Source organism: Lontra canadensis, unplaced genomic scaffold (assembly GCF_010015895.1).
Source record: "Lontra canadensis isolate GAN:19392208 unplaced genomic scaffold, GSC_riverotter_1.0 scaffold52, whole genome shotgun sequence".
NCBI lineage: Eukaryota > Metazoa > Chordata > Mammalia > Carnivora > Mustelidae > Lontra > Lontra canadensis.
This window is the reverse complement of record NW_022631046.1, coordinates 10,035,451-10,056,729: the sequence shown is the minus strand read 5'-3', so window position 1 is coordinate 10,056,729 and position 21,279 is coordinate 10,035,451. Positions and strand designations below refer to the sequence as shown.

The 21,279-nt window shown below is 37.4% G+C and overlaps 2 protein-coding genes across 7 annotated transcripts in view; one reads left to right on the top strand and one right to left on the bottom strand.

Moving 5' to 3' along the window:
- Window positions 1-10,440, top strand: part of USP44 (ubiquitin specific peptidase 44) — a 47,061-nt gene extending 36,621 nt beyond the window's left edge. For all 5 annotated transcript variants that reach the window (XM_032874256.1, XM_032874255.1, XM_032874259.1 and 2 more), the window contains 4 exons: window positions 1,912-2,107; window positions 4,426-4,534; window positions 8,470-8,675; window positions 10,063-10,440. In XM_032874256.1, coding sequence (XP_032730147.1) covers window positions 1,912-2,107; window positions 4,426-4,534; window positions 8,470-8,675; window positions 10,063-10,262 — 711 coding nt within the window. In that variant the 3' untranslated portion in view covers window positions 10,263-10,440. The remainder of the gene's footprint in view (window positions 1-1,911; window positions 2,108-4,425; window positions 4,535-8,469; window positions 8,676-10,062) is intronic.
- A 3,312-nt stretch (window positions 10,441-13,752) lies between these two features.
- The window catches only part of METAP2 (methionyl aminopeptidase 2), a 29,461-nt gene continuing 21,934 nt past the window's right edge, over window positions 13,753-21,279 (bottom strand). For both annotated transcript variants that reach the window (XM_032874260.1, XM_032874261.1), the window contains exons 6-11: window positions 21,028-21,209; window positions 20,113-20,207; window positions 19,771-19,867; window positions 16,099-16,202; window positions 15,380-15,495; window positions 13,753-14,441 (exon numbers count right to left, since the gene is read on the bottom strand). In XM_032874260.1, coding sequence (XP_032730151.1) covers window positions 14,189-14,441; window positions 15,380-15,495; window positions 16,099-16,202; window positions 19,771-19,867; window positions 20,113-20,207; window positions 21,028-21,209 — 847 coding nt within the window. In that variant the 3' untranslated portion in view covers window positions 13,753-14,188. The remainder of the gene's footprint in view (window positions 14,442-15,379; window positions 15,496-16,098; window positions 16,203-19,770; window positions 19,868-20,112; window positions 20,208-21,027; window positions 21,210-21,279) is intronic.

The following is a 21,279-nucleotide window of genomic DNA, read 5'->3' as shown; positions in this document are numbered from 1 at the left end:
TTTTTATTTTTATTTAAAGTTTTGTTTTTGTTGGGGCACCTGGGTGGTTCATTGGTTTGAGCCTCTGCCTTTGTCTCAGGTCATGATCTCAGGGTCCTGGGATCGAGTCCCACATCGGGCTCTCTGCTCTGCAGGGAGCCTGCTTTCTCCTCTCTCTCTCTGCTTGCCTCTCTGCCCACTTATGATCTCTGTCAAATAAATAAAATCTTAAAAAAAAAAAAAGTTTTGTTTTTGTTTTTTAAGTAGGCTCCATGTGGAGCCCAACACGGGGCTTGAACTCATTGACCCTGCGATCAAGATCTGATCAAGAGTCAGGCACATTATGGGGCACCTGGGTGGCTCAGTGGGTTAAGCCTCTGCCTTCAACTCAGGTCATGATCTCAGGGTCCTGGGATCAAGCCCTGCACCAGGCTCTCTGCTCAGCCGGGAGCCTTCTTTCCCCTCTCTCTCTCTGCCTGCCTCTGCCTACTTGTGATCTCTATCATATAAATAAATAATCTTAAAAAAAACAAAAAGGGCATTTTAACTGATTAAGCCACCCACGCAACCCTTTCTTTTGCACATTTAAAAAAAATTTGTTTATTAAGAGAGGAAGAGAGAAAGAACTTAAGCAGGGGGAGTGGCAGAGGGAGAGGGAAAAGCAGATCCCCCACTGAGCAGGGAGCCCAAGAGAGGGCTCTATCTCAGGACTCTGGGATCATGACCTGAGCCAAAGTCAGATGCTAACTGACTGAGCCACCCAGGCACCCCTCTTCTGTACATTTTTATATTTTCTCCTACTTGTGCAATCATGATGAATTTACCTGCTTTCCCCCCCCCCAAAGATTTTATTTATTTATTTGAGAGGGGGAGGATCAGAGAGAGAGAGAGCATGGGAAGGGGGAGGGTCAGAGGGAGAAGCAGATTCCCTGCCAAGCAGGGAGCCCCATGTGAGACTCATCCAGGCACTCCAGGATCATGACCTGAGCCGAAGGCAGTCACTTAACCAAGTAAGCCACCCAGGCACCCCAAATTTATCTGCTTTTTTCATTTTTTCATTATTAAGGTAAAGGTTTTTCATAGTCATTAAGATATTTGATCATTTTTTTAACAACATGTCAATATCCATTATATGTATATACCATAATTTATTTACCCATTCCTGTATTGTTGACTTGTAAACTATTTCCAATTTTTCTGTTATTATAATGTCTCAATACATTTTCTTCTAATGATTTCACTAAGACAGAGTCCTAGAATTACTTTGTCAAAGGGTAGGACTTTTGATCCTTGGCTACAAATTTCTTTCCAGAAAGTTACAACTTCATATTTTGAATTGTGCAAGGATGCCTGTGAGACTATGGCATCATTTACATTAAATGTATTGTCTTTTGAAGTTATCAGCTGGTAGGGCTATATATAAAAATATACAAATAGTATTTTATTTGTATCACTGTTAAAAAGTTACAGGGATTTGGGGAGAGAAAATTAATGAGAGATAAGTAAGGAAAGGGGCACCTGGATGGCTCAGTGGCTTAAAGCCTCTGCCTTTTGCTCAGGTCATGATCTCAGGGTCCTGGGATCAAGCCCTACATTGACCTCCCTGTTCAGAGAGGAGCTTGCTTCTCCCTTTCCCTTTGCCTGCTCCTCCCCCTGCTTGTTATCTCCTCTCTCTCATTGACAAATATATCTTTTTAAAAATAAATAAATAAAATAAACCCCACCAGTACCTAGTGGGTTTAATGACAGTTATTGAAAGGAAAAATTATAATAATGAAAAAAAATCCCTGAAAATAATATGAAGCAGATTACTCAGAATTCTGACAGTGTATTTTCAGAAGAAAAGCTAATTTACAGCAGTGACTTCTATAGTGAAGAGAGTAAATGTTTTGATAGGATTGTAATCTGAGAAACTAATCTTTTTATTTGCAGGTTACATGTCTTGCATGTGAAAACAAATCAAATACCATAGAACCTTTCTGGGACTTATCACTGGAATTTCCCGAAAGATACCAATGCAATGGAAAAGATATTGCTTCCCAGCCATGTCTGGTTACTGAAATGCTGGCCAAATTCACAGAAACTGAAGCTTTAGAAGGAAAAATCTACATATGTGACCACTGTAACTGTAAGTAGAGATTGTATATTCTCTTTGCTTTTCTAAGATTAACAAGGATAACACAAATGAGAGGAAGCTGAAAGAAATTCCTGAAGTAGCAGTTCTGGAAATAACTGTTATTTTGTTAGTTCATCAAAAGAAACTGGGATAGATATTTCTACTTTATAACTGGCATTTGTGAACTATGTGTTTTGCATTATTGGTGACGTTAAATTTTTTTTTTGATCCCATAGTCAAATATGGAGGGAAAGGATTAATGAAATAAGAAATCTGAACTTAATATGTGAGGTAGAATAAAGTAGCGATGAGGACTAGTAAAAGGAAAATGCATTATTTAGTACTAAGTAAAATGCTTTAAGAGTCTTTTTGCTACATATCAGAACACTGATGTATAGATAATATATGTATGTAAGTATGTATGCATACCTATACAATAGGAAATACATAGCTGGACTACTGCTATAGAGATAGGCTTCATAAAAACAAAGATTTAGTGAAAAACCATCTACTGACTATCTCTTCTATATTAGTCATTGTTCTAATTGCTTTGGATAGAAGTAAAACACTTTCAAGGTACTCACATATGTAATGGAAGAAATCAACAATTAAGATCTATTATGAGAAATTCTCTCTACTAGAGAGAGCCCCTCCCCCCCAGCATTGAGGAATGAAATAATCCTTTCAGTTAAAGGGAAGCGTCATTCTTCAGGGAAATTGTGTATAAAACATCACAGAGCTGCTGTATCTTTTTCTGGTGTCTTTATCTTCTCTATCAATGTGTATGTGGTATCTTAGTGTTTATGCTATACATTTTTAGGTATTCTCTCTAATTTCCATGTTTGAAAAAGATGATCTTAGGGTTTTAGATACTAAACTTCTAAGATAATATAAAAGATGTATTGGATAGTCCAGCATTGAAGAAATGTCACATCAGTTGATGTTTTTTTTAGAATAACTTATATGAACATTTTCTGAGTGCTATCTAATATGAACTCTGTGATAAATAGCCTAGGATTTATAAGGTTTGAAAAAAAGTGAACCTTTATCAAATTCAAATGGTGACGTACTTTTTTGCTTGGACATAAATGTGAATGGTCCTAGATGCTTTCATCCACCAAATCTGGGAATAGAAAGATATCATGAACAAATGCAGAATACGGTTTTATAACATTTTTCTGTGTGTTTACTGGGTCTCTCAAATAAAGTCCTAAAAGAGCTGCTGTAATTTAATATATAAAGGCAGATGTTTAAAATTATAAGTCAGGGAGTTGATATCACTTTTTAAAAAATTTTTATTTATTCATGAGAGACTGAGAGAGAGGCAGAGGGAGAAGCAGGCTCCCCACTGAGCAGGGAACCTGATGTGGGGCTCAACCCCAGGACCACAGGATCGTGACCTGAGCTGAAGGCAGACACTTAACCATCTGAGCCAACCTGGCGCCCTGGTATCACTTACCTAGCTATACGTGGGCCGTGTATTCAGGGAGATGATCCAAAAGTAGGTACAGGACATTCAGCAGCACTGGATAGCTGGATCTCAGGGATAGAGACCTAGAGGACAGGCCACCTGTGGCAAATGTAGACAGCTTACAGGACAGCCTCGTGGGGGCTGGTTCCACCACCTGCGTGAGAAGCAGCTGGTGCTGTGGCTTGAGTCAGAGCTGTTGTATCAGTTGAAGGACAGCTCCTGGGTATCCGGAGCAAAGTCTAGTGGATAGTGGCGCAGCCAGAAGCTGCAGGCACAATTCATGGGTGGACCTCCAGAGAAGCAGAAGAGACAACAAAAAGAATCCTAAGTGCCGCTTGTTTAAGATCTGGTACAAAAATAGCAAAAGCAAGACACTGAGGGAGGCCTTAGGCTCAGAGCTGGAAGAGGACTGCTCTGTCAGAAAGTGGGGAAGGATGTTCTGAACTAGTAAGGACCCCACCCCGGCATTCCAGTTAGCCTCAGTAGATGAACTGTGATGCTTTTTTAAATTAAGAATTTGAGAAGAGTATATTAAAGTATGTTTAGGGACAGTTTTAACTTACCCTCTAATTGGCATAGCCAAATCCATTTTTAAGTATTATAGCACTAGATCATTTTTTGGCCTTATTTGTAAGAGTATATTAAATCAGGTGCTTAATTGTTTACATGTCTGTCTGCCTGACTAGCTCTTAAATTGTGTGCCTCTAAGTTTTTTGTGAGGCCATGTCTTTATCTGTACCATAATACAATACCTGTAACAGAGAAAATGTTTAGTAATACATATCTAAAGTGCTTAAAGTTTACTCAATATTTCCTTTTATCTTTAAATTTGATTCTCATTCTGTCTTTGATATCACAGCAAAGCGTAGAAGGTTTTCTTCAAAATCAGTTGTACTCACAGAAGCACAAAAACAGCTTATGATTTGCCACCTACCTCAAGTTCTCAGACTACATCTCAAACGATTCAGGTTAGTAGTAGTAGTATTCCAACTACACACTTCTTTTGTATGTTGGTTTGTTTGCTTTAAATATTTTTTTGTTTTTAAGTAATCTCTATACTCAGTTTGGGGCTTGAACTTACAGCCCCAAGATCAAGTCTTATGCTCTACTAACTGAGCCAGCCAGTCAGTCACCCCTCCAAATACACACTTTGAAGTTAACCATTCCTTGTGCTTATAGTACTTCAAAATTTAACACATGTGATGAATCAGATGTTAATAGTATATACTTGGCTAGTAGATGACTTCACATCTATCTACTTTTGTGTTTTTTTAAAGATAAAAAAAATGTTGTCATTATCTCTAGCCTTAATCAATAGACACCATTTTCAGTAACTAAGCGTCTGGTTAGTTTCCCTTGTAGAATGCATCGCCAATGAGTAGACCCTTCACATTTTGGTCTGTAATATTATTCTTGTAAGCTTCTGCTTACAGAGTTTAATATTCAACATGTTTTAGGTATAAAAGTTTTAAATTCATAACTTAAGAGTATTTGACCCAATTGCCTCATTCTTGGAAAATATCTAAGGTATAGCAGTTCAATTCAGAGCAGTTAACAAAAACAAAAACAAAAAAGACTGTAGAGTTCAGAAATACATTTAGTCAGACAAATTACTTTGCAAAACTGTTGGTTAAGCAAAGCATATGGTTTCATACCTCACAATAACCATGTTAACCTTAGAGCTTGATCTTAAGTTACTTTATGTGTGATGATTTGAAAACTTTCGAGACTATGTTTTTCATACATACTGGTTTTTGGCTTGTTTAAAGTTTTGTGTGTGTGTGTGTTTAAGATTATATTTATTTTTTGAGAGACTGAGTGAGCAAGAGAGAGAGCACACATGAGCCAGGGCAGAGGGAGAGGGAGAAGCAGGCTCCCCTGCTGAGAAGGGAGCCTGATTGCAGGGCTTGACCCCAGAACTCTAAAATCATGACCTGAGCCCAAGGGAGGCACTTAACTGAGCCATCCAGGCTCCCCTTAAAGTTTTTCTTTTTTTTCAAATAATTAAAATAATACATGTTTTTTAAAACAATCCAAACTTGGGGCACCTGGGTGGCTCAGTGGGTTAAAGCTTCTGTCCTGGGATCGAGTCCCCTGAGATCGAGCCCCACATCAGGCTCTCTGCTCAGCAGGGAGCCTGCTTCCTCCCTCCCTGCCTGCCTGCTTGTGATCTCTACCCCTGCCAAATAAATAAATAAAATATTTTAAAACAATCCAAACTTTGCAGAAGGTAAAGTAAAAGTCCAGTACCTCTTTCTTCTCAACCCCACTTCCCAGTTATTTCAGTTACTTATGGAAGCTGTTAAAGATATAGTCAACAAGTAACATGTGAGTGCTGTTACATGCAAGATGTTGTTCTATATTCCTTGTGGAATATAAAGTAGGAGTCTTTCCTCAAGTTATAGTCAGGCATGCACGGAAATAGTAGTGAAATAGAAATACTATGGGGGCACCTGGCTGGCTCAGTTGGTAGAGTATATGACTCATAATCTCAGGGTTGAGTTCAAGCCCCATGTTGTTCATGGAGCCTCGTTATAATTTTTTAAAAATTAAAAAGAAGAAAGAAAAATGCTAAGTATCACAAATTATATACAAATTGATTTATCAGAGATTTGGAAGAGGGAGTTAGCTGATGTCTAAATGTTCCCAAAGTCTGATGGCATAGGGGTCTTTGTGTCATTCAAGTCTCAGTTCATATGTCCATTTTTAAGAGCACACTTCCCCAACCGTCCTATTTAAAAGTAGCACCACCCAACCCTCATTATCACATTACCCCATTTTTGCATAAATGGCAAAACCCACTATCTGCAATCTGTAGTTTATTTACTTACCCCTCTCCCTCTGGCAGTGGAACAAGAACTCAGTAATGACAAGGACTTTGTCTATGCCTGTGTCTCAAGGCCCAGAACCGAGTTCTATGCATAGTAGTTGCCCCAAAATATTTATTAAGTGAATTAATGGGGCATATGCAGGAGGAGGAGCACTTTAGCCTAAGGGAGTAACATGAAGTATGGAGGAAGAACAGGGAAGGGTATACAAAAAAAGTTTAGTGAAATCAGGTGAGACCTGCCACTGTGCATTAAATCAAGTGGAATAAAAACAAGAAGATTAGTTAGGAGGTTAATATTGTAGTCCATGACCAGGTAAGAAGGGTCAGGGAGCATGGAGAAGTAAGAGCATAAACGAGATTCTGTAAAGACAGAACTGAAAGGACTTAAATTTTGGTTGCTTAAATTTGTGCTGAATTGGCTATGATATTGTTGAAGAACTTCCTGTTCTTCCTAATTGCAGCTTTAATCTGGTATTTCAAGCTCTCGTTTGAGTTAAACCTATTTGACCCTATCTCTGTCTTTTGCTCAAAACATTTTTGACCCTTCATGCCATGTTTATTTCTGATTCAGAGATTTTGTTTATGCTGCCTTTACCACATTTATCTTTCTCCTTTTTCTTCATCTGTTCAAAAGCACTATTGTATTTGCCAATGTATAAAATATATCGGATATATAAAATATAAAAGGGAAAATGGGATAGGGGAGGGGTATAGAGGAGCCTCTGAAAAAGCGTAAGAAATGGAACATTTCTGGTACCTTAGACACTCCCCATGTGTGCCTCCCAGTTCAATGCTCTCCCTTCTCTTTGAAGCAAACTACTATGAACTTGGGGTATAGTGTTATCTTGTTATCATTTTACTGTATTTCCATCAGCAGAAAAGAAACTAGGTACCCAATTTAATCAATAGGAATGAGTATTGTCTATTTAGATGGATTATCATCTAAATGATATTTATTTAGCATTATTTAGCATTAAATAATGTAAAGTTTGAATGATATGGTAAACTAAAAGAATCTTTTGAATGATAGGAATTATAGGAACTTGTGTTAAGCAAGTCCCATTTTTTTATATGCTTGGACTTCCATGTTGACTACTTAACAGGTACATTGAATGTAGGATCTCTTATACATTTCATGGGAGAAGTTTTGGGATATGACTCTGACTCCCACCAGATAATTTAATTTGCAAGTCTCATCTTTAGTTCCACACAATTTTATAGTGTGCTAATAGCATTTTCACATATTCCTACTTCACAAAACCCATCTTCCTTTCTCCTTCTCTGCTTACTATTCTCATAACCTCATGTTTTAGTACTTTAATGCTATCATATTTTCATCTGTGTCTGTCTTTTGTCTCTGTACCACTGTAAACCAGGCTTCATTACAGTTTCTTGAACAGCACGTTATTTTCCCCCGTAGCACCAGCTCATACTGTGTGCATGATAAAAACATTGCTTGCTGTGCTTTGGTTCAATAAGAGGAAGCATGACCAACAGACTGAGAAAATGACAGTACAGAGGCATTATTTGAGTTCTATCCCTAATGAGTGTTGTGCTGACTTACAGGGAAGGGTTACAGTTCCTATTTTTTTCTTAGAAGAGCTCTAAAGTGTTCCAAAGAATTAGAGGTGCCTTTTTTTTGTCCTGCTTTTTCCATATACCTGGCCAGGAAATGTCCAGGTTATGTCTCCCAAGAACAAATTCTAGATTCTGGAGTATCTTCCACATGGTGTGACAAGGCAAGAGAGAATTAAAAACCCTTTGGTACCCTGAATTAGTCTATTAGAAGGGGGAAACTGCTACTAGGCCATAATTTCCTTTGCTGAAAGTTGATTTACTTCCACTATCAATTAGCTGCAGAAGACAAATATTCTAAAACCTGACCAGACCTGTTAAATGAACCTAAATTTTTCCATTTATAGCCAACTTCAGCACTGAAAGGATTTTATATTTACATTATTTTACATATGACACTTTCTATTCTATATTGAGGCCTTTTATTATGACTGTCTGAACCTAGTACATGGTTATATTCCCTTGACTTTTTTTTATTTTACCCTGGTTTGTTCACAGGTGGTCAGGACGTAATAACCGAGAGAAAATTGGTGTTCATGTTGGCTTTGAAGAAATCTTAAACATGGAGCCTTATTGCTGCAGGGAATCCCTGAAATCCCTCAGACCAGAATGTTTTATCTATGATTTATCTGCTGTAGTAATGCACCATGGGAAAGGATTTGGCTCAGGACACTACACTGCCTACTGCTATAATTCTGAAGGAGGTATATAGATGGGGAAAGTATTTTATTTTGGGTCACACCTGGAAACTGGTATTCAGGCTTTATAATTTCTAAATTGGCCACTAATCACCTTAAGTGAAGCCACTTGACCTTTTTTTTTTAACAATACTTTTTTTTGTTTTGTTTTGTTTTATTGATTTATTTAACAGACAGAGATCACAAGTAGGCAGAGAGGCAGGCAGAGAGAGAGGAAGAGAAGCAGGCTCCCTGCTGGGCAGACAGCCCGATACATGGCTCAATCCCAGGACCCTGGGATCATGTCTTGAGCCGAAGGCAGAGGCTTTAACCCACTGAGCCACCCAGGCACCCCTGACCCTTTTTTTTCAAAAATACTTCTGCATTTCTTAAAAAACAAAAAGAAATCAAGGATTTGTGCAGAAAATGGAATATTTTCTGCAGGATTATAGTTGTTTTGACTTTCAGAGGCTGTAGCAATAGGATAATAAGGATGGTCACATTAATTAAAAGTCTTTTTGCTATCTTTTAAGTGTATTTGTAAGGACAAGTCCTCTGTCTACTGGTTCCATCTTGTTAATTTTGTTAGAGAACAGAGCATTAATGAACTGGGGATCACAGATATTTAGAACAAACTCTGAGTTCAGGTTTTATTTTTTATTTTTTAAAGATTTTATTTATTTGAGGGAGAGAGAGACAGAGGGAGGGGGCAGAAAGGATGGGGAGGGAGGGGCAGAGGGAGAGAGAGAAGCAGACTCCCCATTGAGCAGGGAGCCCGACACAGGGCTGGATCCCAGGACCCTGGCATCATGACATGAGCCAGAGGCAGACGCTTCACCACCTGAGCCACCCAGGCACCCCGAGTTCAGGTTTTAAAACTCACTTTCACTTACTGCCTCCATGGACCCTCAAGGACAGTCTTCATAGGTGGCAAAATTGACTTAGGTTTCACTTATTTCCCCTTCCTTCAACTACTACTGAACGAGGACTGAGCCTCCCCATTCATACCATTCCCCCTCACCCAAAAAAAAGATGGAGAGAAAGCCCACATAATCCACGAATGCAATTAATTTAACAGTAAACTACCAAGAGAGTTGCACACTGTTTGCTTTACAGTATGATTAGCAGCAAAAGCATTAACTGGTCGGATTATACCTAGAATTAAAGATAGTGTCAAGTGAACTAATAAGATTTTTTAACTTCAGACTACTTCTAGAATAGAGGTAGATGATTCCAGAATAACATACTGCCAAGCTGTATTTCTCATTAATAGAAATGAATTGGCTGATTATTTTCCCTTCAAAGAAACGTAACTCTTGTTGAGACCATAATGCCTTTAAATCCATTTTAATTTATATTAGAAACTTCTAAAGTTATTTTATAAACATTGGTGTATTTCTGTGCTTCACTCTAGGGTTCTGGGTACACTGCAATGATTCCAAGCTAAGCATGTGCACTATGGATGAAGTATGCAAGGCCCAAGCTTATATCTTGTTTTATACCCAGCGAGTTACTGAGAATGGACATTCTAAACTCTTGCCTCCAGAATTCCTGTCTGGTAGCCAACATCCCAATGAAGAAGCTGATACCTCTTCTAATGAAATCCTTAGCTGATCCAAAGACAGTGGGGCTTTCTTCTTGCGATTTTATATATACTTTTTAAAAGGGCTTACAATTTGGAGTTTCATTGTTTTTTTACTTAGGAATCAGTGCACTGTTTATACATTTTGTATCTACAACAAAACTCCTTTTACAGGAACAAGATTAGCATAAATATGTGTATCAATGACAGCAAGCAAGTACTTGGGAGTTTTAAACTTTTAGTGTTTACTTCAGACATTTTTTATTTTGATGTCTTAATTGGCTCAGATCATGAATTTGTGCAATCTTTTACCGAAATTCAGGTGGCATCATTTTATACATTTATTTATCTTTTATAGGCATTTTCCATACAAATTCTTATTAGATGGAAAATTAGATACTTTCTTTACTAATAGTCATACCAAAAAAAAAATTTCTTTCAGGCCATTTGTTGCTGAAGTTATCTTTGCCATTTGAAGGGAGTTAAACTACTACTGTGAAATATCAAGGTATCACCTAAATAATCATCAATCGCACTAATTTATATTCCTGAGGCTTTGTGTGTTACAGGGCTCAGAATAGACATTACTTTGGTGAACGGAACTTCCATTTTTCCAAAAATTTATTAAGTTTTAATAATTGTTCTTTATTTGGCATAGTCCAAAATGAAAATGACAGCTTTATAAATAGTATATTTAAATTACTTCAGTACTGTGGACATGAAAACAATGATGGCTGGGACTTACAATGATGATTTGTTTGGCAGCAAACAGGTTTGTCCAGATTCTAAATAAACAGTCTTATCAAAAATCTGAATTCAGCAGTGTATTATGATATACAAATACAGTTTAACTTGAATAAGTTCATTTTATATGTTTAACATTAGATCTCTTAAAAGCTTTGTACCATATCATATCGAGATTTTTGAAGGAAAAAAATTGTCTTCTTGAAGAGAAAAAAAATTGGCAACTGAGCAACATGTTCAGCATTTTATATTTCTAAATAGCTAAAGGCTTGGATAAGTTTTGCTCCTATTATGTGAAGATTAGGAGCCTCAGATACTCAAACACTGGGCCCTTACTTTTTTAATTAAAAATTATCTAAACTTGCATCTTATTAAAAAATACAGTATGAAATATTCTGCTCTTCCTTAATAATCTTACTAGATTTCTTCAAAATCCAACTGCTGGTAACTATTCACTAACCTCTATAGATCAGCTATTTAACATCTTAGCTCAGGGTTAACCACTGGAAGATCATTTTTTCCTTTTTTAAAGGGGTTTCCCTACAGGTTGAAATCTTAGTGAAAGATAATATCCTGTGGAATGCTGTTCTCGGCTACTGATCATCTATTAAGTATAAGCTTGAAAAGGACCTCTATTAGCAAATTTTACTTAAATTTCAGAGAACGAGTCATTGGGGCAGCTGATCCTGAAGTGCAATGAGAATTTATCTCTGAACAGACAAATCATTTATGCCAAAAATACAGCTTCAGTATTAAATGGCTAAAGTTTAAAATCATTCATTTAAATACCTATGCAAGTTGTTACCTCAACTGCTAATGTAATTATACCTCATTAAAAATTTATGTGGTTAAGATACTAGAGTCTAGCCTCTTTTAATTTCAAGGATTACTTTATATTTGGGTTAGCTGCTGTACACTTTTGCACCTAATTTTAGGGAGATTATTTTAAAAACCACTCTGGAAGCTATGTTGTTTCTAATAGTATAGGTTGCTTGTTTCAGTACTTAACTTCATTGTAAAAATATATGAGAGAAAGTGACTTAGCCTTTTACTTTAATCCCTCAAAACCAAAACCTTTGAGGGGAGGCTGTGTGTGGCTAAGGGGGTATATGGGAACTCTGTACTTTATGCTCAATTTTGGTACAAATGTAAAACTGATATAAAAAAAAGTAAGTCTCTTAAATTTACAACAAAACTAAAACCTAGCCAATGAACAGAAACTTAGATTTCTTGTTCTATATCTCAGTGTAGACTTTACATTCAGCTAAGTTGATCTAACAAAAAACAACATGTTTTGGTTGTAAAATAATTTACTAAAGGCACTATTTGTTAAACATCAAACTAATTTGTTACCAGTAAGGTACATCATTGTAAACATGACAAAATGATTTCAAGAGATACATGGCTAGTAGGTAAACAATACAATTTTTTTAAGTGACAGCTTTCCTATTTACAAGATCATATTCCTTCCAGCTATTCCAGGGGCTTGCAGTGATGTTACTGCTCCCAACAGTTACACCAGGGAGGGGGAGCTTGGAGCTCATAATGGGTTTGAGATCACTACTGCTAAAGAGGTCTTACAAAGCTCCAAAATTCTTCACTCATAAGGTCAATTGTAAAACTCTTTGAACTTAGAAATCAAGGTACTTTCTGTCTCCCACCAAAACACATCAAGAAGGTGTGGACTCAGAACCCCAAAAGAACTAGCTGGAGGCCCCAAGACCTGCCCAAGCATGAATTGGTGAGCTCTGCCACTAGGCACATCACAGAAAATGGAGGAAATAATCCAAAAGTAGCTCTTGAACATTAGCACCATAATAAACATGGCTCATATAGCTAAAAACTAGATTGTTTATCCTATAAGATAACATTCATTTATAGCTCTAATGCTGAAAGAGCAGCTTTTTAATGTATAATAGATCTAAGTACAGAAGTCTGGTTTTTCTTCCTATGAGAAAAACATTAAACAAAATACAAACTAAACAGCATCCCAGAGGCAGTGAATCTTATTGTGCTAAAGCATATACAATTAAGGCTTTACCTTGGTACATAAACAATTTTAAAATTATGTTGGAACATTCCCCAAAAATCAGTTACAAAGAATTCAAGCAATTTGTTCAAGAATCTGTAGTGGGACTCAGTTCAAGCAAGTATTCAGCATCTTACATTCAACTTATGCACTTAGCTGCCATAATGTTACCGTAACCTCACTCCCTGAAATGCCACCATAGTTTTGAATTCAAGCCAGTGCAGAGGGCAGGGTGTTAAAGTCATTTGGCTCACTAATGAAAAAGCCCAATGATGCAATTAAACTTTTCTAACTAGAGCACAATCCAAGTACAGGAAGTTTCCCTTAGTATTTGTAGTTTTAAATGCTCTTTTGGTCTACTGAGTAAGCTGAATACGTTTCCTGGTAAGTACTACCACTGGACAAAGGATCTGTACGTTGAGATTTTACTAAATCAAGGTTTCGAGCTGGTATAATGGTCCTACTAGCATGTCTCAATCTTTCCAATGTCAGGAAAAAAAATGAAAGACAAAGATTAATATGGTTCTAAAAAGAAAATAAAGGCAAACTATTCCTAAAGCTCTATATTAATTTCTGAAGATTCTCCCACTTTATGCACGTACAGAACTTGTTTTAGCCGCTCTATCGGAAGAAAAGTTTCAGTGTAGAGGTCTACAGTCAAGATAAAAGGCTCTACGTTTCCCTACCTGTTCAGCTACTTACGTTTAGCTAATTCCTGTGCACAATTATAACCACAGACATTGAAATATAGCTCTCAGATCTGAAAATGTCTTTATTTTTTAGAAAATGGATTCCAGGAAGGTTAAAAAGCAATACCAGAGGGTATAGGTGCAGAATTGGATGTAGTCATTCAAAGCATTCAATTAAGAATATGGCAATATAAATATCTGAAAAGCATCTCTTAGGTGTTCAAACAAAAAATGTATAAGTCATTCCTAACTAATTTGAGCTTTATAGCATTTCCTAGATGGGAAAAAACAGTTAACATTTGAAAGTCTTGAAAGCTTTTTCCTTGGCTAATTACATTGGATGGTTTGCCTTCGATCAAATTCCTTCCTTTTTAAACATGGATAAAAGCATTACATAGGTCCACTGTTAAACAGACATGTTGCAAATTACTTCTGGTATAACGTATTCCAACAAAGCTTAGAAAATAAAAGATGTTGAGGCGGCTTTGGACTAAGTTTAATAGTCATCTCCTCTGCTGACAACTTCTTTACACGTTGGACGCAACAGTATGGTATGTTCAAACTGTGCTGTGTATGATCCTTTAATGTCACATAATGGTGGATACGGATCTACAATGCCCAAGTCACACAGATTCTTCAAAGCCATCAAGTATTTACTTTCTCCCAAGCGATCCAGCCATCTGCGGCAGAAGGCAAGGGTGCCAAAGTTTTCATTGATGACATTCAACAAGTGTTTTGTTCTTGGAAGCCTAAGAAGAGAAAATCCAGAATTAAAGGTAGCTAAAAAGTTACCCATTAAGGAAAAAAAAAGTTTCCCCATTAAGGAAAACTTATACAGTTGATGTGGCTTTACTCAGTAATTCAAAAAATTTTTTGTTGCCTCTTTTAACATTCAAAAGTCAGAATGTGTAACAGCCCATACCTAATTATACATGGCAGCTGAATGGGAGACCTGCTAAAGGCTGTCTTATATGTGTCTATGTGCACGTGTGTTAATTTCCCCATAGAGACTCGTCAACAGTACTATGATGGCAATTTCCTTTTCTGTGCATCAAGCTGAAAAGACCTGCACATAAAGGAGGTATAAATCCATCCTTCAACCATCTTCTCCAAAAAGGTTAAGGGGGGAAAAAAAGGTAAAAATAGAAAGTTTACCAATAAGAAAATATTAAGAACAAAAACCTAGAAATGCTAGGGGTGCCTGGGTGGCTCAGTGGGTTAAGCCTCTGCCTTCGGCTAAGGTCATGGTCTCAGGGTCCTGGGATTGAGCCCCACATCGGGCTCTCTGCTCAGTGGGGAGCCTGCTTCCCCCTTTCTCTCTGCCTTCCTCTCTGCCTACTTGTGATATCTCTCTCTCTCTCTCTCTCTCTCTCTCTCGCTCTAATAAATAAATAAATAATCTTTAAACAACAACAACAAAAAACCAACCTAGAAATGCTAGCAAAATTATGACCTCTCAAATTACCATCGGAAATTGTATCTTAAGAAAATACCTGCCTATGTCGTTTTTATTGCGGTTACGATTTTTAACAGGCTAGTTTCTTTGCTGTATTATAAAAATCCATAAAACTTACTGATAGGCTATAGAACTGTACACTTAATGAATGTACCACTGCGGATATTTGTCAAATTTTAAAAAATGCTGCTAACTGGGAAAAGAAACATATTAAAAACAACGGTCTCTCACCTGATTGGCACATGTCCAACATCGAAGTTTTTCATGTAGTGTGAACATTCCATATCATCATGAACAACACCTTTTCCTGTGCTTCCAAAGGTTTCAATGGCATACACTTCTCCTTCCTGAAGAATATGTAAGAGTCAGGGGAGAGAAGAAAAATCAAGAACTAATTAAATTGCCACCTGTTAACGTCAGCCTGAGGTATTATTTACTTCATGTAAGAAACAACATGAAATAACCCCTGGTAGTCATTATCCACCCTTCCTGCTTGAATGTAGCCTTTATGGGGCACCCAGGTGGCTCAGCTGGTGAAGTGTCTGACTCTTGATCTCGGCTCAGGTCTTGATCTCAGGGCTGTGAATTCAAGCCCCGGACTGGGCTCCACACTGGGCATGGAGCCTACTTAAGAAAAAAGAATGTAGCCTTTACATGGGCAGGAATTTTATTTTGTTCACTATTGCATCCTTAGTGACTACTAAAGGGACTGGCACCTAAGAGATGCCTAATAAGTGGTGAAAAAACCACCCTTTGGCTAGCCAACTTCCACATCTAACTGAGCCGTTGTCTGACCAGACACGATCTGCACATTCACGTAGACCAATTCCTATTGGAGTACAGATGGCAAGTTAATTTTGCTCAACATACTACATACTCAACTACCACCAACTTCAGTTTGGAAAAAAATTAAAATGCTTCATAAAAAACACTATTAATGGCACACATACCTCCATTCTTGTTGCCTCTCCTCCTTTCACAATGGGCACTGTTTTCCCAGCGTGTATTCTATATGGCCCAATTGAATGTCCGTTTAGGTTACGGATTGGTTTCACTGGCGTAACAGGAAAAGACAGTTATTCAGGGCCTTCAGGAGCACAAACAGATCTCTTAGCTTTCTGGCACAGACTTCAAGTATTGACTTAAAAATAAGACATGGCTCTACTAAACAACCCCACATTGGCACAGTTACATACAAACTGGAAAACTAGTGGAATATGAAAAGATGTTTACAGTGTTACCAAAAACTAGAAGGGAGGAAGGGAGATACTGGGAAAAGAACAAATTATGTGATGACACAATGGGGGTCCATCTAAGGAGGTATCGTTAATAAAAGTTATAAAATGCCATGTACACTGTGATTACAAACAAAAAATACAGTTATGGACCAAAAGGTAATGTGAAAATGAGAATTTTGTATCAAAATGACAGAAATATAAAATGAAATTTTATTATTATAGCACAGCTCGTGTGTTAGTGAGGAAAATTTAAACAATTCCAAGGTCCCAAGACCAATGACAGAATGAATTGTGGTATATTCACACAATGGAACACTATACAATAATAAAAACAAAAAGTTGCGATACAGTGAACAACTGAAATAAAACCTAAAGAAAAAAAGAACAAAGGAAGGCACAGTTGTACGCATACTATTTTATTTATTAAACATATCAAAATTAAGCACAATACTATTATTTAGGGATACATAATTAGGTGATAAAGACATTAAGAAAAGCAAATGCAAATACTTCAGCACTCCAGGCAGTGGTTTGCTAGAGGAAGGCTACTATAATTCAAAAGGGTATACAGAACTGAAGGGCTTTTGAACTGCTGGGATTATTCTATTCCACAAGGGATTGTAGTCTTCACAATTGCTTAACTGAATTTTTATGTTGCATGTATCTCTTCACACATGACGTAATTCCACAATAAAAAAGGGTTTTAAAAAATCTAGCTTTAGGGGCGCCTAGGTGGCTCAGTGGGTAAAGCCTCTGCCTTAGGCTCAGGTCATGATCCCAGAGTTCTGGGATCGAGCCCCGCATCGGGCTCTCTGCTCAGCAGGGAGCCTGCTTCCCTTCCTCTCTCTCTGCCTGCTGCTCTGCCTACCTGTGATCTCTTGTCTGTCAAATAAATAAAATCTTTAAAAAAAAAAAAAAAAATCAGGGGCGCCTGGGTGGCTCAGTGGGTTAAGCCGCTGCCTTCGGCTCGGGTCATGATCTCAGGGTCTTGAGATCGAGTCACGCATCGGGCTCCCTGCTCGGCGGGGAGTCTGCTTCCCTCTCTCTCTCTGCCTGCTTCTCTGTCTACTTGTGATCTCTCTCTGTCAAATAAATAAATAAAATCTTTAAAAAAAAAAAAAAATCAGCTTTACCAGTGCTAGAATTCTCAGTACAAGCTACCCTTCTTTCAGGGCAGAAGTAGGTAGCAAGGTTTTTTTCAATTCACTGACAATGAAAAAATGACAATTATATTTAGGGGATGGCACAGAAAAAACTCTCAATTAGCTCTTCAAAAAAATTCACCTTCTTTTACAAATGGTAAGTTAAATTTACTTTAAAATTCAGTAAGCAGGGGCACCTGGGTGGCTCAGTGGGTTAAGCCTCTGCCTTCGGCTCAGGTCATGATCCCAGGGTCTTGGGATCGAGCCCCATATTGGGCTCTCTGCTCGGCAGGGAGCCTGCTTCCTCCTCTCTCTCTCTGCCTGCCTCTCTGCCTACTTGTGATCTCTTGTCAAATAAATAAATAAAATCTTAAAAAAAATAAAAATAAAAATAAATAAATAAATAAATAAATAAAAATTCAGTAAGCATCACTATTTCTCCAAGACCTGGCAAACTTACCCCACAGGCCAATCAAAAATACATTTACTTAAGATTTCTTAGCTATACCAACCTCACATAAAAACCAAGTTACACAGAAGGAGCAGGGCATAGGAGTATCCATTTGTATATTATACAGGTTGTGACTGTAGCAGGCTAATTCTGGGACCAATAACTATTAAGGTAACTTTCCAATTCTATAGCTTCCTGATCAAGGTAAATAAAACCACTCCCTTGATGGCTCATTCTGTTACGTGGTTTTTGGAAACTGCTGCTGGGAATACAGCCTACTGTCCATTTTTTTATCTTCCCAACATCATGATTTGTCTATATACTTTCTACTCAAATTAGTAAAAATTAATTATGCCACCCTCCACTAAAAACCTTGATCAACACAATAACTGGTATCAAAAAAGGGGTGCTGAAACAACAGAACCTAAAATTTTGCACTGGGTTAATGGAAAGTGTAAGAAGGCAGATATTGATTCCAATATTTCAGGTTGGCAATGTTATGTGGTAACTAAATATTAAGTCAAACTGTCACTTAATACATCCTGAAAGGCAGAACACAAGCCAACCAAAATTATAGAATTAGAAAACAACAGAAGGAAAGATGATTTGAGAGGGACTTGAGTAAGCATTGTTTGTTGTGACACCAATCCCAAATCTGGGGGAAGGAAATCACAAATTTATTGCACACTAGTAAATTCCATGCATTGTCATAAAATTTACAGTTCTTTAAAAAAAAAAAAAAAAGAAAACATGACATCCTTAATCCTATTACAGTCAAAGAAACTTAGGTTCTGTTTACAGGATTTATCTAAGTTCAGATAGACCTGTCTGACCCTACAGTATTACTAAGTTTATCTAAGTCAGATAGACCTGTCTGACCTTACAATATGTTTTCTTCATTATCCCGTAATACCTCCCATCCACATGTGAGCAGCCTTAAGAGAGTAATTTGATTTGTACTGGTGTTCACAGGATCTGACAGAGAGCAACAAGGACAGATAACATCAGGTTCCAAAGGAAGAACCCCTTCTGTAGTTGGTAGAAACAGTACTCTATCACTATCAGCAAGGTTATGCAAAAAATGCTAAATGATGTGAATTTACTGAGGGCAAGGAAGCATGAGTGTCTCTGCAAAGAGGAATATAAAGAAGAGACAGGATTTGGTTAAAGGAAATGTAGGAAATACTCTGTGAGAAAGTTATTAGAATAGCAGTTAGAGAAAACAGTGAGCAGAGATTAGGAAGGGGGATAGTGGTCAGACCCGGAGACTGGAGAAAGGCTGGAATGATGGGAAAGCAGCAGAAAGCATAGGTGACTCTGGGACTATGTACCTAAGGCAGTAGCTAAGAAAGACTAAGAGGCAAAGGGAATAGAGATTAAAGGAAAGACACACAAGAAATTAACTGGACTCTAAATTCTGAATTCAAAGCAAAAAGTCGGGGGTGGTGGTGGAGGCATCAATGGAAAGAGTCTCTGGCTTGTCTCTGAGCCTCAATCTGACTAGTCCTGTACAGAAAACCAAGTCTGCCTTTTGGCCATTCTGGGATAAATCCCTTGGTGTCCCATCACCTACACCACAGTAGCTTGACAATAGTTCCCACCTAGTGACCACAGTTTTCCTAATATGAGGAGGTCATTCATTTCCCCCCTCCCCCATTTTCCCTCTTTGTATTCCCAGGACATAGAGATAAAGCTGCTGACCCAAAGAAAGCACTCAACATGATTCTGCAAAATTAATTCTGTAAGAGGTCACATGCATTTCAAAATAAGATACAGTTTTTAAAAGCATACCTTGATATGTCTTCCCATCTATTTCAACCTCATAGGATTCCATAACTTCTTGGATGGCCTCACCAACATCACACAGACGGACATCAATTCCAGCACACTAAAAACAAAATGATGTATACATTTTTACTCAAAATGAAGATTTTTATAGCAACTTATTAGTATTTTAAAATAAACTGCTTTGCACATTATAACTTCCTCTGTAAGTCTTTGGTACAGTGTATTAGAATTACCCACTTTAAAACCCTAAGGGCAGCAGACCGGTCTTACATAATCCAAAGACCTTAAACAGGCTAGAAGAGGTTCAAAAGACATTGAATGAAATTGTGCTTCTAGTTCACATACCTTTATTCCAGTGTTAGTGGCATCTTTTACAGCTTTTAATAATGTATCATATTTGGGATTAAAAGTAACAGTAAAAGCACAGTCAATAATCCTACCTGAAAGAGAAAATTCTTCTTTAAGTTGACTTATCCACTAGTCAATCTGTCTACTTCATAGCATCTACTCTATTAAACTTACTAGTTAAGAGGAAAATAAAATGATGCGTTCAGATGAAGGCAACAGTCCAAGTACCCAGACAGTATTCACAATCCAAGTGGAAAAAAGCATACATTAGTTACATAAAGATTTTATAATAAAAAGACTATTTCCAGTGTTAGTATATATTACTTCAAGATAGTACCAATCCAGTACTAACCCAGGTGGATAAGCAAAATTATAAACAGAAATCAAAGAGAAAAACCTGGGGAACTAAAGAATAGCAATGTGGGCAGAGAAAATGTATGGGTCCACAGACACTGGTCAATCATCAGTTCAGTTCCTCCAATTTAGCAAAACCTCGGGTTAAATACTTTATTTGAGCTTTATTTTCTCACCTAAAGTGAGATAAAAAGATACTAACCTGAGGAGGTTTGAGAGAGAATTTAGAAAAGCCAGCAAGTATATAAAGGTTGAAACTTAAAGGATCTAAGTAAATGTTTGTTGTTATACGGATAAATGTCTGAAACAACATGAAGAAATGCATGACTAAATTCTTCACACTTTGATACAAAAAATAATAAACCTCAACCACCCAACAGTTTCCATTATATTCCATTTAGCAGGATGCTTAAAAAATCTCCAAATCTGCCTCAACACAGCTCTACTGAAAAGTAAGGCTAAAGAAGAAAACTGGAGAGTTCAAAACATGTAGCCCCATCCAGCAGAAAGAAGACTAGATTTTTTTTGGCTAGTGGAGGCTTATTTCCAAGAACTTACCACTTATATGTGTTCCAAAGTCTATCTTACAGATGTCATCATACTGTAATACTGTTGTGTCACCAGCATTTGGAGTATAATGGGCAGCACAGTTATTCAGAGAGCATCCGGTAGGAAATGCCAGGCCTGCATTTAATCCATTCTCTTTAATTAGCTTTCGTGAACAGTCTTCCAGCTTTTCACTATTAAAAAAAAATTATTTTTACATTTTTATCCTTATATAACCTACAGGTCATCAGGTCCAGAGAGTTT